Source organism: Citrus clementina, unplaced genomic scaffold, assembly GCF_000493195.1.
Source record: "Citrus clementina cultivar Clemenules unplaced genomic scaffold, Citrus_clementina_v1.0 scaffold_1, whole genome shotgun sequence".
Lineage (NCBI taxonomy): Eukaryota > Viridiplantae > Streptophyta > Magnoliopsida > Sapindales > Rutaceae > Citrus > Citrus x clementina.
The window spans coordinates 5,531,973-5,549,672 of record NW_006263303.1 but is presented as its reverse complement, the minus strand read 5'-3'; the positions used below and the strand labels follow the sequence as shown (position 1 = coordinate 5,549,672).

The window sequence follows — 17,700 nt, the reverse complement described above, 5'->3', positions numbered from 1 at the left end:
TTCACAAAATGATGGATTGGATATGAATTGGGTCAAATCCGCATTCGATCCGCAGACGTATGGATTGAATTTGAATTGAATTTCACTAATCTGTGAATTGAATTGGATTAAAAATTTATAATTTACAAAATCGTGGATCGGATATGCATTGATATCCAATCTATAAATTATGATCCGCGAACACCCCTATCTAGGGATGGCAATAGATTGGATCTGACCCAAGATCCACGTGATCCAAATCCAATCGGATTGGATTTGGGTCGGTTTAAAATGAATTTGGATCGGATTTGGATATTGATGTGCAGATCTAAGACGGATATGGAGCAGGTCTGGATCTATCTTAATATCTAAATCCATATCCATATCCACCCATCTTTTAATTTAATTTTATTTTAAAAGTTTCTTAACAATTGTGCAATTATACTAATATTAATTTTATTTATAGCATATTAGTGGTATTTACCATGCATTTAAACTCTTAAAACTTAAAGGTTAGTTTTGTAAATTTAAAGGTCAGCCAACCCTAAAGCATGTGCATGCAATATTCAAATTGCAAGCTAAGTAATACAACCTGTCAATTTATTTTATTATATTGGCCAAATAATTTTTAAGGAATATAGTTATTCATATATTTAGTCAAATATAGTCATAATAAAAATAATAAATGATTGAATATAAATCATATTTAATTTATATGTCATTATCTAATGTTATAGGAATGAGGGTGGGTGTGTCATGGATATTAGAATGATGAATGAGACAATAGAATATTAGATTGATCTTACTCCTGCAATTACTTTTAAAGGATATTTTATTATCTTATTTGTTGTTTTGGTGTAAAAGTATAAGCTGCAATATTTATTATATTTTTGAGAAAAATTATATAATTTATTTGTTATCAATACATTTTAGCCTTCAATTTTCATTCTGAAAATTATTACTTTTTAATTGATGAGTTTTAGAATTCATGACAAATTTAGAGCAGATTTTAATTTTATTTTTTTTTCGGATTTGAAGCAGATATAGATATTTATTTCTTTTTTGGATATGGATATGGAGCGAAAAATATAAATTCATGACGGATCTGGAGTAGATACAGATCTTGATTTTTATTATGGATCTAAATCTGGAGCAGAGTAAATCTAACTCATATCTGCCCCATTGCCATCCCTACCCCTATCATTTATGAGTGAGAGGATTAGATTTGGAGGTTACGATTTGGGTGAGAAAATGAGAAATGAAGGGTTGGTCCTGCATTTAGGGCTAGTCAGTTAATAACAAATACACACACACATTAATGTTACGGTGGGTATATATCTATAATATTAATATATTCTCACCCGTCAAGTAATGCCACGCGACATTTGTTTAATTTAAAATGAATTTATTCGATTTTTCGATTCACTTTTCACATTTAAAATTTAGAACCGAAAACCGAGCCAGAATATTTAGTTTTACACCTGACTAACTATTTGGTTTTCTTCAAAAAAATAAATAAATAAATAAAACCGAATCGAAGTCCAAAAAACCGAACTGAACTGGTTATTTTTCAGCTCCGGTTTGGTTTCTACCGACCCCTACTCTCAGCTATTCTTATAGTGATTGCCGCCCTTAGTGCTTGCCTGCTTGGTCTATGGTCTGTTAGTGGTGCTGGTCTATAGTCCATGATCTCTGGTTACCTAGCTAGACCACGGACCAACCCGTTTTCTTTTTGACCCTTTCATCGCAGCTCATTCTCCTATAAAATGAGCTGTTGCTGCTGTTGGGCTAGTTATGTAATGATCGACGATAACGTTCACTTGTTCAAAATATTTGTGGCTGCAAAGCATGTATGGTTGTACAATTTGCTCATTGCGCTTAGATTAATGGTGAAATTCACCCGATTTTTCCCCCACGAAAACTCATTTTGATGAATAATGTCACTATTGTAGTTAATGAAGAATTACGGGAAGTTTTTCACAACATGAACAAGTTGGGTGTCGCATTTATCATTGATCTACTATAAATTAGTAATTGAATTTAATATCAAACAGCAAAAAGAAATAATATATATAAATTAGTAGAAACAGTTAAAGTCGGATTTGTAGTTATATTATACCTAGAGTATTGATATTTGATCAAAAGTATCTGATACAATGGCGATAAAATAGCTGTAAAAGTATATAGTACTTATTCTAGTGTTAAGTCAAAATTAACATTATTTTGCAATTAACACTATAATAATGTTACTATTGTAGAAACAATTAACAATATCTAGTAGTGTCAATTACTAGATATTTACTATTATGAAAAAGACATCTGAGGATTTTCATTCTTTATGGTTTATAAATTATTTTGTTACTTGATTCTCCATGCTTTTCTAGTTAGATTAATTTGTGTTGTCGGGATTATTAATTATTATCACTTTCATTAACTACAGTTGTATATGGTGAACCTCCTAACAAATTCATATCAATTTATTTTGGATGCATTATCCCATCTGTCAACCATATTCAACAGTAGCCAAATTTAATTGCGTTATTATTAAATCCACGTGGCCACATTAACTGCGCATGGAGTATTAAATCTTCAAATTAACTGTGCATGGAGTATTAAATCTTCATTCAAAGTTCCCAGTTTAATTGCATCGGGGCTACATGCAATAGAGGTGCCGGTGCTGCAAGGGTTAATTATATATCTAGCTGATTGAAGGACCACTTAATTAAGTTTGATTTATCGCCGTTCAATGACGAGTCAAAACTTATCGGCCTCTCTCCTTTTCCCCATGCAACGCACGTACCGTACGCATGCTTGAAGTTGATCGGTGTTAATTACATGCACCTTATGCATGCAAAAGAATTTGCTCTACTAACTGTTAATCTTAAATGTGATGAGTGTGTTGTCTGCAAGTAACAGTTAATTATTAAGAAGAGAGAGAGTAAAAAGAAGATCGGAATCACGGTGAGGTTATGAATGCAAGTGAAGCAATCACGTAAATGGACATGCACTCGAGCTGGATGGCTGCTACAAGGCTAAGCATCGAGAAAGCAGTTAAAAAAACATAATGTCCCAACAACCAACTACGTTTTATGCCTTCTATTTTTTTATTTTTATTTTTATTTTTGTAGTAATTAATTAATGAATATTTTGGGACACAGCGGGTACAAGCTCTTCTATAAATACGCATGAGAGAATAACATGGCACTCACAAGCAGTAGTAGTGTTTGCTTTAATTGTATAGTGCGAGTAATTAATGGGATATAATATGGCGGGAAAGTCTGTTTGGGTGGTTTTGATGGTTGCTTTAGTTGTGAGCTGTGAGTGCGTGCAGGGTAGGAAATTAGAAGAGAATAAGGAAGCGCAGGTGAAGAAACCAGAACTTTTCTTTGATGGTAACCCTGGCGGCTTTGGAGGACTTGGAGGTCTTGCCGGTGGCTTTGGTGGAGGAAAGGAGGGACTGGGTTTTGGGCATTCTTTTAGTTTTGGAAAGGGAGTAGGTTTCAGCTTTGGTACTGGAAACCCTGGCATTGCTGGAAAGCCTGATTGTGTTGGAAAGGGTGGCGGCGGCGGTGTTGGAGGAGGTGGTGGTGGTGGCATTGGAGGTGGTGCTGGTGGAGGTGGAGGGATAGGAGGTGGAGGTGGAATTGGTGGTGGCGGTGGCACCGGTGAGCACCACAAGAAAAAGGATAAGAAGAACCATCATGGTGGAGGCGGTGGCATTGGAGGAGGCGGAGGTGCTGGTGGAGGCATTGGCAAAGGAATTGGGGGTGGTGGCGGTGCAGGAGCTGGTGGAGGGGGAGGAGGAATTGGTGGTGGAAGTGGTGCTGGAGGAGGAATAGGTGGTGGAGGTGGTGGAGGTGCTGGAGGTGCTGGAAAAGGAGTGGGAGGCGGTATTGGTGGAGGAGGTGGTGCTGGGGGAGGCTTTGGCAAAGGGATTGGTGGTGGTGGAGGTGCCGGAGGAGGAGTTGGGGGCGGTGCTGGTGGTGGATTTGGTGGAGCTGGTGGGGGTGGTAGTGATGGTGGCTTTGGTGGTGGTATTGGCAAAGGAGGTGGTGGTGGAATAGGTGGAGGTGGTGGTGGTATTGGCAAAGGAGGTGGTGGTGGAATAGGTGGAGGTGGTGGTGGTGGCGCTGGAGGAGGTTTTGGCAAGGGGGCTGGAGGAGGCTTTGGAGCTGGTGGAGGGGCAGGCGGAGGAGGGGGATACGGAGGTGGTGGAGGTGTTGGTGGTGGTAGTGGGTTTGGTGGAGGAACTGGATTTGGTGGTGGTGGCGGCGGCGGCCCAATTGGTGGCCGTTCATTGAACATTAATAATTTGAAGAAACCATGAAGGAATTCTTCATTATTATCTCCTTGCTCTGTTGCCCTTTTTAATGGTTTATCTCATCCTAATTGTTTGTTGAAAATAAAGGCTCATCAGTCATCTCATTCTAATTGTTTGTAAGTAATTGTACGTAATGATGTTTGAGCATTTCAAAATACCTTTGTGTATAGTGATCTTTTTCCCCTTTTTTTCTTTTTAATTTGGCAAAATTAATGTAACAGAGTTGCATGGGAGAAAATTGAATCCTTCACTATTCAACCCTCAAAACTTCCAAGTCATGACTTGGATATAAACTATCTCAATCATTATAAATAATAATTATTAATAACATTAAACAAATTAAAAAATTGAAAGATAATTTTAAAATTTTTAATTTTTAATATAAGAAAATTTTAAAATTTTCACTACTTAATGTAAAATTTAAATTCTATATTATTAACAGATATTTAATTTTAATAAAAATTAAATTTTATATATTTTATTCAATAAATAATAAAAATAACATTTAAATTAATTTCCTTCCCTTCTTTCTCTCCTCCCAACCAAAGATCAGCTCTAAAGTTATAGATGATGCTACATTCAGGTTCTTAACAGTTACAAACTGCCAAAAACTTATCGAAGTGCTGCTTGAGGCCCCCTGCTTCCACGAAGATGATAGATCATCAGCTGCTTCCCCTAATGTCAAATAAAGCCCATCTGATCTGAACGAATCAAAAGTTTTTGGAGCTTCTCCATTACTGTTCAATCTAAATTTACCACTGCCAGTACAAGCTACAAGAAAACTGCAAGATTCTTAGCCAATTACTGAAACACCTGAACTCATGCACTCATCAATCAACTTAGCACAAATAACTACATCTAATTGCTACCCTCAGTTACAACCATATAGTCCTAATAAATCTCTAATTGTAAATATATTAGTTGACTTTTGATTTTCGGTATTTTTAAAAAAAAAAATCACACTTTTAACTTAACAAACATGAATGAGAAGAACCAATTTCAAGAAAAACAAGCTAAATAATAGCCCACTTTATTTCCAAAAAAATATCGATCACATTAACTCTTAAAAAATTTCAGTCACATTTAACTCTTAATAAATTTATAATCCAAGATCAAAAATTGATTCTTCACTTAAAATCCTTTAAATGCATCAATAAAGAACTAAATTTCGAAAATATAAACTCTCGATTCACTTTAATCTTTCGTGTTTCAACTTTGAAAATACAAACTACACTAGTTCATTTGTAATCAACTTTTCATGTCAACCAAGAAAATCTCATGAATCTCTAAAATATTTAATTCAACAAGAAAATAATCAAAGTCAAGAACACACAATTGAACTTAATCACCCATGAAAAAAAAAATTAACACAATCTCAAATTTTAATCACTTAACTCAATTTCATCGTGAATAACTCGATTTCATCGTGAATTTTGAAGAGAAAATACTCACATCTTGGGAGTGAAAAATAAAGATCAACTAGTTAATCTCAAATCTTGAACCTATTATTATAGCAGTTGCAGATTTAACGATTTTTACCACTCTGGTTATCAGCATAGCAGGGGGTGTCTTATATATCAATGATGCTATCAAATCCAATAAAATATTGTCAATAGAACACAAACCGAATCACCAATGCAGATAGACAGCATGCCGAAGTACCGCATTTCCGAAATCTTGCATGTAGTAGAAGTGCTTTGGTAAATAAGATCAAAACGGCATTCCAAAACGTTGAATCTTCTTGCCTCATATACTTCCTTTGCCTGACCAAAACAAACAACTACATGCTTTGCAAGCAAATACGGTCAATAAAATTGTACAGAAAGTTCTAAAATTGACAATTGAAGATATGTCGATCTTCTCTCATTCGTGGTTAGAATGGCGGAGTTAAATGTTAGAAGCAAACAACAGAAATCTAAGCTTATTACTTAAATTTGAAAACAAAATTATTGTATCTTAATAAGGATGGATACTTTTGCAAAATAGTCTTCTTAAGACAGTTACCGAAAACAGCAAGCAGAAAGTTCGTTTTTAATGAGAATTCTGAACTAAATCTATCCGATCTGCAATTATCCCAAACGCCCAAATCCACCATTTCTTGTCAGATTCACATTTAGCACGAGTTTGAGGCCCTTACCCTTAAACTCTAGGGTCATCAAGTGGTTCAATAAACTATTCTGATCTCTGGATAGAGCCCATCAACTTAACAATTTTAGCGAAGCAAAAACCACCAATGTCAGCGATGTAAATTGATAAAACCAGGCAATTAGTGCCAGGTTGATCGAACACAAAACAACATCCCAAAGCCAAGACCATAGATAATAAGCATATCATCGATTAAATTTCTTCTCATAAAAAATAAAAGACAATGCATTTCAAAATCTATAAACATGCTCTCAATGTCAATTTCAAATGATTAAACTACTTGCATTACCATCAAATATCCACGCATAACATCAATTTATCAGTCCAGACCGGATACAAATTTAAAGTACATAAAGTTCAACCTCCAATAGAAACACATCAACAAACTGTTGAAAGAAGAATCGAACCTGACACACTCACAAGCGAACGTACCAAAATGCAAAATCTAACAAAGATAACGTTGGTTAACGCTGAGATCATGCATCATGCACGCCTTTTACTCAACCGCCAAGAATTCGGTTCATGATATCTATCATATAGCGGTTCAATGCGTTCTTGACGCTTGCGCTTGCTTATTTTCGTGGGATCTGCCACCTTGAAGAATTTTGGTGCCAAGTCTGCAAGCCACCTTGGATCTATAGCTATTACCTCGCGCATGTATTCCTTTGTTGTCATTACCAACTCGTTGTAAATGACCCAATCAGGCTGTCTTTGAAAAAGAGCACTGCTAGGGTGGATATAAACCGGCTGGTTCTCGACAAGAGTCTGATAGCCCTCCTGTGGGTCCTTTCTAGCTGCATTAAAAAAGAATCCAGAAGTAATGGCCTTCCTTATCTTCAGGAAATCTTTTCCAGCACTGACAACGCCCAACTTATATTTATCCATGATGGCCAGAAGTTGCTTTCTCACATCCTGTGCCTTCTTCAAAGATCGAGAGTTAACAAAGTTCTCACCACACCAAGGCAAAGAAAAGTTCTTGGCTTTCCAAGCCTCATACACTGCAAGCAAGGTCAAATGATCTCCCTCGGGCTGGAAAAACCTGGCTCTTTTTTCATCTGCTTTAGCCTGTCTTTCCCTGGGTCTGGTGAAGATATGGCCAGTTTGAATCATGGCGATGATCGTTAATATCTCATCACTGCAACCAAGGTCTACACTTGCTAGCAGCATCTTTGATAATGGCGGATCTAGGGGAAATTCTGCCATTTTCTTACCTAATTTAGTCAGAAGTCCCTCCTCATCCAGAGCTCCAAGACTGTATAATTGCTCCATGGCAGAAATAAGAGCTTGGGGAGATGGAGGATCCACAAAATCAAAAGACAGCAGATTATTGATTCCCATAGCCTTCATAGTGAGGGTAGTATGTACAAGATTAATCCTTTGGATTTCTGGAATTGTAGTAGGGGACATCTCACTGCGATATGCACTCTCTGTGTACAAGCGGTAACATTTTCCAGGCCCAGTACGGCCAGCACGCCCAGCTCGTTGCAGGGCTGATGCTTGTGAAATTGGAGTTATGACCAGTGAATCAAGCCTTTGCTTCGGATTATAGACATTTTGCTTTGCAAAGCCGGGATCAATAACATAAAATATCCCATCAATAGTCAAAGAAGCCTCAGCAATGTTAGTGGCCACAACCACTTTCCTCCCCCCTGGAGGGGCAGGTTCAAATATTCTTGATTGAATTTCACTTGGCAGCGCACTGTAAACTGGTAAAACAACCAGTTCAGGAACATCTTTACCCAGGGCTTTAATCTTCTCGCAAAGCGACTCACATGCAAAATCTATCTCCTCTTGACCCGTCAAGAAAAGAAGAATATCACCTTCAGGTTCATCGACGTGGATCTGCAAGACTGTGATCAATGCTGAATCTAGATAATCAGTTACCACCTGTCTGGAGTAGTTTATATCAACTGGAAATGTTCTCCCTGGAATACTGAAGATGTTGCAGTTGAAGAAATATCCCGAAAATCTCTCTGCATCCAACGTGGCAGATGTGACAATCAGGCGTAGGTCAGGTCTCCGTTTCACAAGCTGCTTAAGTAACCCAAAAAGAACATCAGTGTTGATTGTCCTCTCATGAGCTTCATCGAGCATAATGACAGAATACTGAGAAAGATTCTCATCAATCAAAATCTCCCTAAGCAACATCCCATCAGTCATGTACTTGATCACAGTATCTGGTCCAGTACAATCCTCAAATCGAATGGCATAACCAACCTCCTCTCCCAAACGACAGCCAAACTCTTCAGCAACCCTCTTGGCCACAGAAGTTGCAGCCACCCTACGGGGCTGGGTACATCCAATCTTGCCCTTCGTAGTGTAACCAGCCTCTGCAAGATACTGTGCCAATTGGGTTGTCTTACCTGAACCAGTCTCACCAATGAGTATTAGGACCTGGTTATCATGAACAGCCTGGATTAGTTCATTCTTCAATTTGAAAATTGGCAAGCTCCGCCTCTGTTCCTGGATGGAGAGCTTTGACCTTTGTCCAAAAGTGAATGCTTTCCCGTATGCATTCTTCTTCCATTCAGGCATGTCACGAGCAGATAAACCAACACCCCTGAGCTCCTGTGCTAGATGCCTCTCACCAGTCTCTGGCATTGGGTCCTCCCAAGGACGATTTAGATCCTTTGGTATGGAATCAATCATTGTCCTCAGCTGTTGTTCCCTCACTTCTCTCCTTTCCTTTGTAAGAGCTGATTGGAGTGCAGCAGTACGACTCAATGACCCCTCAGGATTTTTGAAGACCTTCACTGGTGACAAATCCACAGAAACCCTGGTCTGCCCCTGTAGAAAAGCAGGCTGATCCTCACTCAGTTCAATCTCAAGTTCTTCCTCATCACCCTCTGCCCAAGAAGCAAACCCCTCCTCTTCTTCCTCATCATACCTAGGGTACTCATTGGAAGCCAAAACCCCTGAAACTCCTCCCATCCTACTCACCGGCATATCCTTCAACATCGGCGGATTACTCTTACAATATCTCCCACTTCTTTCTCTATCATTCTCAAACTCAGCCTTATAATTTGTTTTCCGATCACGACCACTCTTTTTCTTTGATTGCAATTTGGGTTTGGGATGAAGAATGGTATGAATGACATTAAACAGCGTGCGGACAAGATAATTAGGCAAATCGGCACCGTATTCTTTCAATTTATCATCAAATATCTCTACGGTTTCAGAATTACGGCCTGACTCGGAGATAAACTCGGCTAATACTTTGTCAATAAAACCCAGATGAGTTTCTAACTCGGAACAAATTTTAGATAGCAGGGAAAGATACGTTAGTTCTCTAATGCCGTTGTCTAAGGCCATCGATGGTTAAACTAGTGCACGGAAAAGAAAGAAATTTAAAACAAATAAAATAAACGAAAAATTTCTCGGAGGAAGGGTTTTGGCGTACCTAAATTCGTGATCGCAAAGATAATAAGAATGAAAATTTGTGAATGCCCAACTGCTGCTGACGTTTATATAGCTCTCGGGTGGCTTGCGGTGCACGCTTGGCGGGCCCGCGGAAATAACTTCAGAGTCCACGAGACTTGACTTTGTGCCCAAGCCGTGTTGACTGAAATGTTTGAATCAAATAATCCCGGAGAAAAAAAATGTGGGAAAAAAAAAGCGAAAAGGGCTAACTTCCCACAACACCCAGAGGTTTCTTAAATGACACCGAGCCCAATGTTTTTCTTTTTACTAAAGTGCTCGTGGCGGTGGCATCTGAATATATCATAGGATTGAATGGATTGTAATTTCAATTTTTTCAATAAAAAGTACCAAGTTATTGCCGATTATATTTACTAAGTAGCTTAATTTCATTACACTTTAAAGCTGGCTAAAGAAATGTTATTTAACATAAAATCAACTATTTTCTTTAGTGTTGCAGTCGCATTAGATGATGCTACAGCTATGCAATCATTGCAATGTTTACTGATAATTTGATATTTTGCGTCAACACTGTTGTTGAATATATATATATATATATATATTCTCAGACGCTCACGTTTTTTTAAATACGGACATATTTTTAAACCGCACTTTTAAACCGTGCGGTTTAAAAGAATTTATTTTTAAATTAATTATAAAACCATGGGTTTAAAAAGTTAAAAATTAACTCTTTTAAATCCTAAAATTTTAAAGTGTATCCATATAAAAATAAAATAAGGACATCTACACTAGAGAAGAACTAAATATATATGTGTGTGTGTATATTATATACATATATATACAATCAATTGCGAAGTAGGGGTGTTTTATTTGCTCTTTCAAAATGGCCATTTTATGCTTTTTATGATGTAAATTAACGTGCTTGTTGATGGAATTAGCGTGCGGTGATCCATCCAAAAAAGACTTGGATGCACGGTGCCATTTGTCGAAACATTTGGGTGCTGCCAAAAATTAACCCAAGTAATAATTAATTAATTAATGCTCAGTCTCAAAGCCTGAAAAATATAACAAAACATTAAATAAGCTGAAAATTGAAAACATCAAAATCAAGCAATGTTCATAATGGGTAAAACAGAGGAGCTATTCAAATTGAAGCCTCAAAATTTAACCCTCAAAACTTCCAAATCATCACTTGAAAATCATCAAAACATTGGTCGAAGAACTTGCAAAATTACAAGTAATAAGAAGAAAAAGAAAAAGAAAATTCTAATTTTTTGCTAATGGAGATATATTCTCGTAAACTCTTATCATCAAGCTATGGTGATGAAATACACAATGTATAGGATGCTAGAATATCTGTACTTACAAATGCTACATTCTGGCTACTTGCAAACTACCAAAACCTTTCTAAGCTTATCTAAGGCCAGTGCTTCCATGAAGATGATAGATCATCAACTGCTTCCCCAACAGTCAAATAAAGTCCTTTTGATCTGAATGAATCAAGAGTTTTTGACTGGTGAAGCTTCTCCATTACTGTTCCAACTAAATTTACCAGCGCGAGCTACAAGAAATTGAATGACCATAAAAAAAACAACAAAAAGTGAAGATGTTTCCCAGGGAAACAGCAGATGTCTTGACAGTAGTAAGTTTGTTTCCTCACCTGAAGCGATCTTTTGTCCATATTCTTTTTAAGTTCCGATATGGCATCTATACCGCTGGTATCAATTGCAGTCACAGCTGCAGTTTGTTAAAGAAGCCAAGTTAGCTTTTGTTCATTACTTGACACTTGAGATTGGATGTGGATAAATATTTGCATATATACCAGTCATGTCCAGAATTACACATTTCAGGGCCCTCTCATTGTTTTCTCGGATCCTGTTTTCCTCACCCCGCACCCATCTTGAAATCCTGCAACCAAACAAAACGTAAGCAATCCTCAGAGACGAGATGGCTATGACCTACTTGAAGATCTGATGGTTGATATATAAACACAGTTCTTGACAAACTAATTACATACCTTTCTTGGAGATATAATGAGTTTGCAAAAAAGATTGGAGATTCAATGCTGAGAATGAGGAAGGACGGAACCCTTGTTGCGTTCTCATAATGATTGAGGCTTCGGAATATCTGAGTTCCCGGAATATTCCCCAAAACCACTGTGTTTGGCCTTGTCACGTGGAGAATAATCTTGAACACGGAAACTCCAACCTGACTTTTCAGAACAAAAGTGTCAGTTATTTGAGTGATGGAATAGATGGAATCGAAACTTATCTAAAAAACTTATAAATTGAAGATTCATCTGTAATGTTTAAGAGAAGCAGTATGGAGTACTTCTAATGTGTAAGGAATAGAATGTTACTTTACTCACAGCTATGGCGAGCCCTATTTGCACAGAGATAAATAGAACACCAAAGAACGAGCAACAACAGGCAACAAAATCAAGCTTATCAAGCTTCCACAATCGCAATGCAGCCTTGTAGTCTACCAGCCCAACAACAGCTGTTATGATAATTGCTGCTAAGACAAAGTCTGGTGTGTAATGGAAGAGTGGCATGAGAAAAAGCAGTGTTACAAGCACCGTTGCTGCCATAACTATATTCGAAAATATAGTCTTTGCCCCAGCATTGTAGTTCACAGCAGATCGAGAGAAAGACCCTAAAAGTTGTTTAAGAATATATGGTTATAAACTTATAATGTTTAGCATTTGTGGTACAATTATGATGAACATTTAAAATGTAGTTGCCTGTGGTAACATAGCATGAGAAGCAACATCCAACAATATTCATAAAACCGATTGCAATCATTTCTTTGTTTCCATCCACTTGATAATTGTGCAGAGAAGCAAATGTTCTTCCTACGGCAATTCCTTCCTATCATAAAATAAAGTATGATCATTAGCCGCTTAGAAAATAAAACCGAGCCCTTATAATGATACATGAAGTTTAAATGGAAAAATTCCAAATGTTTGATGCATTACCGTGCACTATTGTCAAAAATGATTTCAATATTAACGTGAGGCTGCTTACAGTGAGAGATAATATGCCAGTTATAATGCCTGTTTTGATTGCAAGTTGTAGATGAGGGCCGTGGAAATATAGCTTGTTTTCTGAAGTTGGGTTCACACCCTTTGGCAAATGACCAATCTGTTGTTGCACAACAATGAATCATGAAATGAAACCATATCAAATTAACCCCCCAGAAAAGAGTAAATATTTAATCTTAAGCAAAAATTCTCTGAGCAATCAGTTGCTTAAGCAAATCAATTTTCATATGAAAGAACAAAGCAAATGCTAGGAGGACTACATATTTCTTACTATTGAAACGTGCTTAAGTTTGGATTTTAGAAGAAAGATCAAGAGACTTGAAAGAATGACAGATGTTAATGGAGCCGCTGCTGAAACCCAGAAGAGCCTCGGTTTTCTCGTACTCTGTATTTTTAAGTCCAGAATCACAAATGATTTCTAAAGATAAACGAAATAAAATGACAAACTTGAGTTTATTGGTAATAGAAATATACTCACTATAAATCTGGCTACCAGTAGAAATATTAGAAAACAGAAGCCCATTACAATAGTTTCCCATTTCCACTGCAGATAAAAAATGCAAAACTTTATCATAGTAAACTTTCCTTCACTCACAAGCATGCATTTAAACAATGATGCATGTGTATTTAATTAATTTTGCTTGGTATGCTTGATAGGATGCGTTTGTTCTGTTCCTCACCTCTTTTATGCTATTGAAAACAGACTCCAAAACAGGAATTAATTCCATGTCGCTGGTGAAATGAGTAATCCCAAGTAATCCTTTGAGTTGCTGTAAGGACACAATGACTGCTGCTCCAGCCATGAACCCAATCAGAGTTGCCTTTGACAAAAAATCTATTATGAAACCTAACCTACAAAAGGTCCATCTCAAAATCAGTTCTCTTCATTCTTTAAAACTTTAAGATAAAAATAATAATAAGAGTTAAAATTTGTGATTTCACTATCAATCCATGTTAGCTTTTTGATAAATATTCACGAGTCTGTGGAATCTCCATTAGTTGTTAGGTAAACTTTGTAACTTTATTTTCCATCATTCTATTTTGACCAATTTTCTATACTTTGAAGCAATTGCTTTGTTTTTAAATTCTTAAGCCGCAATATATGGTAAGGTGGTCTGTCATTGTAATTAGGTCTACCTGAAGCTAAACCCTTCAAATTTAAGGGGAGAAAAAAGAACAAATATTAATCTTTAAACTTTAAACTTGAATGTCATGTAATAATAGGTGGTTCAGGTCCATACCTAAAAATCCCTAACGAAGCTTGAAATAAACCGGCAAAAAGAGTGGAAGTGAAAGCCAGTTCGAGATAGAGATCTTTTTTATTTGAATGAGAAACTTCTCCATCCAGCATTGTACCCATTACCAAGGATGCTACTGAGACCGGGCCAATGCCTATGTGTCTTGAACTTCCAAGAACAGAATATACTATTGGTGGCACAAAGCTTGAATCTGTAAAATATATAAATATATAATTCTTTCATTTAAAAAAAAATGGTAAAACATTTATTCTTACATAATCCAATTATAGGCTGCAAGTTTGCAAGTTTAGCATAACTGATCCCCTGCAAATGCCAAAATTAAAAAAAAAAATTGTATAAAGAGAAAGAAGAAACACGAATAAATAATGAAAAATAAAAGAAAAAGAAATGCATGCATGCTTTGGACCTGAGGGATGGCCAGGCTTGCAATGGTGAGACCAGCAATAAGATCGGATCTAAAGAGTGAAAGACTGTAATGGGGTGCCCATCGAAGTATAGGAAACACATATTGAAAAGCGAGAACAAGCTTTCTTCTCCAACTCTGATCCTTGAAAATGTGCAAGGGATCATCTGGAAAGAAAATCTCGCGTAGCCTGTGATTTAGTTTTTGCCAGGTGGTGACATGCGGTGGCAGGCAAACAGGGTGAAGCTCCGACGAAGACTTGCTGGTGCTGGTCGCGGTCGTGGTCGTGTTATTGTTGTCTTCTAAAGAGATTGAGATAAAATCGGATGAATTGGTGTACGAAGAATAATCTTCTTCTTCTACTCGATTGAGGCTTGTGCCCATAATTTAATTTTGGCAGCGAAAACGGCAAAGGTTTTGTTGCAGCCACATTAAAAAAAATGGAACAAAAAAATGAAAACGAAGTTTGCTTCAATGGTTATAGAAAAAGAAGAAGACAAGAGAGGACTTGGTTCATTTCAAATTAAGAGGGATAAGAGAAAAAGGTGGTAGTTACAAACAGTTTTGTTTTGCCAGAGGGCAATTTAACGGCTCAGGTCTTTCAGAGAAATATCTCCGCTCTCATCGAAGCGATTATTAATCACGCTCTTAACTACCGATGGTAATTTTTTTTTTTTTTTGGAAAGAAAAGTATAATTACCCAAAGTGTATACATTAAAAGCCTCATATAAGAAATTACTCCCACAGTTATCATGGAGGTTCAAATCCTCTACATTAGAGTTAAGGGGAGGATGTGTTAGAGATAGCAATGATTCATATAATCTAATCCAAACGAATCAAATTTGGATTAGTCTAAAATAGATTTAGAGTAGTGTAACTGGACATAGATGAATAGATCCAAGATAGATCTAAAGTAGGTTTGGATCTAACTTAAAATCTGATCCAAATCCATATCCAATTAAAAGCCTTTTATTTTTATTTTATTTTTAAAAATATTTATAACCATATAGAATTTATTACTTAAAGTCTTTTACAATCAAATTAAGCTTACCTTAACTTACTAAAATCAAAGCCACACAAATAAGTTGCAATATTTATTAGAGTTTTCTTAATTTTATTTTGGGAAGAATTGAATGTTTTATTTGATACCAATATATTTTAATCTTCTTTGTTAGAAAAATTTGTTATTATTTGATTTTCGTTGTTAGTTTTGTAGTTTAACAAAGTTGATTTTATTTAAACTTCTATTATAATAGATTAAAAAATTAACTTTACTTGTTAAATATTTAAAATTGATGAATTCACGACAAATATTGAAGCAAGTTTGGATCTTAATGTTTTTATAGATTTAGAGCAAGTTTATATTTTTATCTTTTTCAATCAGATATGAATATCGAGCAAAAGCCATAGATCCACGATTGATCTAGTGTAGATACGAATCTCCCTTTTTATCATGGATTTGTACTTAAGAGTTTAGTAGATCTAACTTATATCTATCGCGTTGTCATCCTTAGGAGGTGCCGACCATCCCATTCAATGAGTTGTTGGTTTTTTTTTATTATTATTTTCGATGAGTTGTTGGCTTATTCCTTGCACTTTGATTATATTTGTATTGTCCTATTCATCTCTCATCATGAAATTTAAGGCTCTCAATACGTGACAACAGTCAATTTCTGAACGGAATATTAAAAATCTTTAACACACTTATTGTTGACCTCAGGGATCTCACAAATCTTGATTTTAATGAAAACAAACTATATGGTAAGGACAATATGGAAAAGAGAAAAAAAAACACTTTTGAATTTTATTAGTTCTTGAAGATCAAAAGTCATTTGTGTAAGATCAAGTTCAAAGGACTCAAATTACATGTTCATCAAGTCAGACTCACACTCAAAACACTAGCTAAGGTGAATATTCATTTTCATAATTCTTATAAAACTACTTTGTCTACATTTATGTATGATTAGCAAATGTGAGTTCAAAAGTCTTTTATGCGTTTCATCCACCAAAATTCTTGAATCTTTTATTAAGTTATGGTTTGGTGACAAAGGTGCTTTGAAAATGCTTGAAGAAAATAAAAATTAAGTGTTTTGTCAAAATGATTATTTTTCAAGTAAATGGATTAGTTTAAAAAAATTTAAATCTATTTAGAATATTGAAAAAATAAGCACGGTTGAAATTCTAGAAAAGAACCTATTTGTAAATGTATATAACATTTTACAATCCATAATTTTAAAAATTTTAGGGCCAAAATATAGATTTAAGAATTCGAGGAATCAGCCAAACAATCATTCACCTTGGAATTAGCACTCATCCGCTAACGCTCGGTTTCAAATTTAATTATCCATTTATTTTTAGCATGATTCATTGTAATCTTAAAATTTCAAAATTGCCTCAATGGTCAATTGTCACCTAAACAAACGGTTGTATGTTCATATTACTAGTTATTCGTTTGCGCACAAATTGTCTAATTTTAAGAGAGTAACGGCTAGTTTTTGCTTAAATCTATATAAACCAATATTCTAACCATTAGAACCATTGTTGAGCTGCTTGAGCATGAAATTTGTATATTCTCTCAACTATAACATACTCTTGAGCTCTCAATTACTTTCATTAATAATCATATACAAGCTTGTATTTAGATTTGTATATTTATTCTTATGAGGAGTTTATTGTTTATTGAACTTATTTCTTTCAAATTGAATGAGTGTTGGAAAATACTTAGTTTGAGAACGTGTGGGATATACATCACATTTTAGATAATTTCTAATTTGAGTTACGCTTAACAAGCTAATCAAATATTGCCGAATGAGCAAAGACACTCCACGAGAGAGGCCACACACTCGGCTTACAAACTGGACCAAATAGTGGCCCAAAATTAACCTAACTGGCACTCATTTTGTTTGAATTTTTTTTTTATAGCACACTTTTGCAAGTAAACTCACATTTTAACCTAAGCCATTGAACCTAGTTGTAAGTGTACACAATTTTGGGCCGCCCGGCCATGTTTGTTTGACAACCCTAGTAGTAATTCTCTAAATCTTTTCCCATTAAGCCATCTACTTTTTATAAGTTTGTACAATGTTCATGACAATGGGAAATTAGGGGTTATGACGAACGGATTGTATAGTAAATAGGCATAGTGAGAGATCTAACTATTGAGGGCTAAATT

General features: G+C 35.9%; 3 protein-coding genes across 3 annotated transcripts; 1 reads left to right on the top strand and 2 right to left on the bottom strand.

Annotated features, from left to right (window-relative positions):
• The first annotated feature begins 3,202 nt into the window (after positions 1–3,202).
• Positions 3,203–4,306, top strand: LOC112095462 (glycine-rich cell wall structural protein-like). Its single transcript, XM_024177411.1, has one exon. It carries the CDS (start codon positions 3,233–3,235, stop codon positions 4,304–4,306), a length of 1,074 nt encoding a protein of 357 aa, XP_024033179.1. The 5' UTR covers positions 3,203–3,232.
• Positions 4,307–6,673: 2,367 nt separating this feature from the next.
• On the bottom strand, positions 6,674–9,894 carry LOC18055842 (probable pre-mRNA-splicing factor ATP-dependent RNA helicase DEAH5). The gene has a single exon (XM_006451042.2). The coding sequence runs from the start codon at positions 9,755–9,757 to the stop codon at positions 6,929–6,931; it is 2,829 nt and encodes a 942-aa protein (XP_006451105.1). The 5' UTR covers positions 9,758–9,894; the 3' UTR covers positions 6,674–6,928.
• Positions 9,895–11,202: 1,308 nt separating this feature from the next.
• Positions 11,203–14,241, bottom strand: LOC18055841 (probable sulfate transporter 3.4). The gene is made up of 11 exons (XM_024178342.1): positions 14,108–14,241; positions 13,547–13,718; positions 13,345–13,410; positions 13,138–13,251; positions 12,850–12,966; positions 12,567–12,693; positions 12,192–12,478; positions 11,841–12,031; positions 11,646–11,731; positions 11,484–11,560; positions 11,203–11,384 (listed from the first exon to the last, which is right to left on the bottom strand). Exons 1-11 carry the CDS (start codon positions 14,224–14,226, stop codon positions 11,241–11,243), a joined length of 1,500 nt encoding a protein of 499 aa, XP_024034110.1. The 5' UTR covers positions 14,227–14,241; the 3' UTR covers positions 11,203–11,240.
• Positions 14,242–17,700: the final 3,459 nt, after the last annotated feature.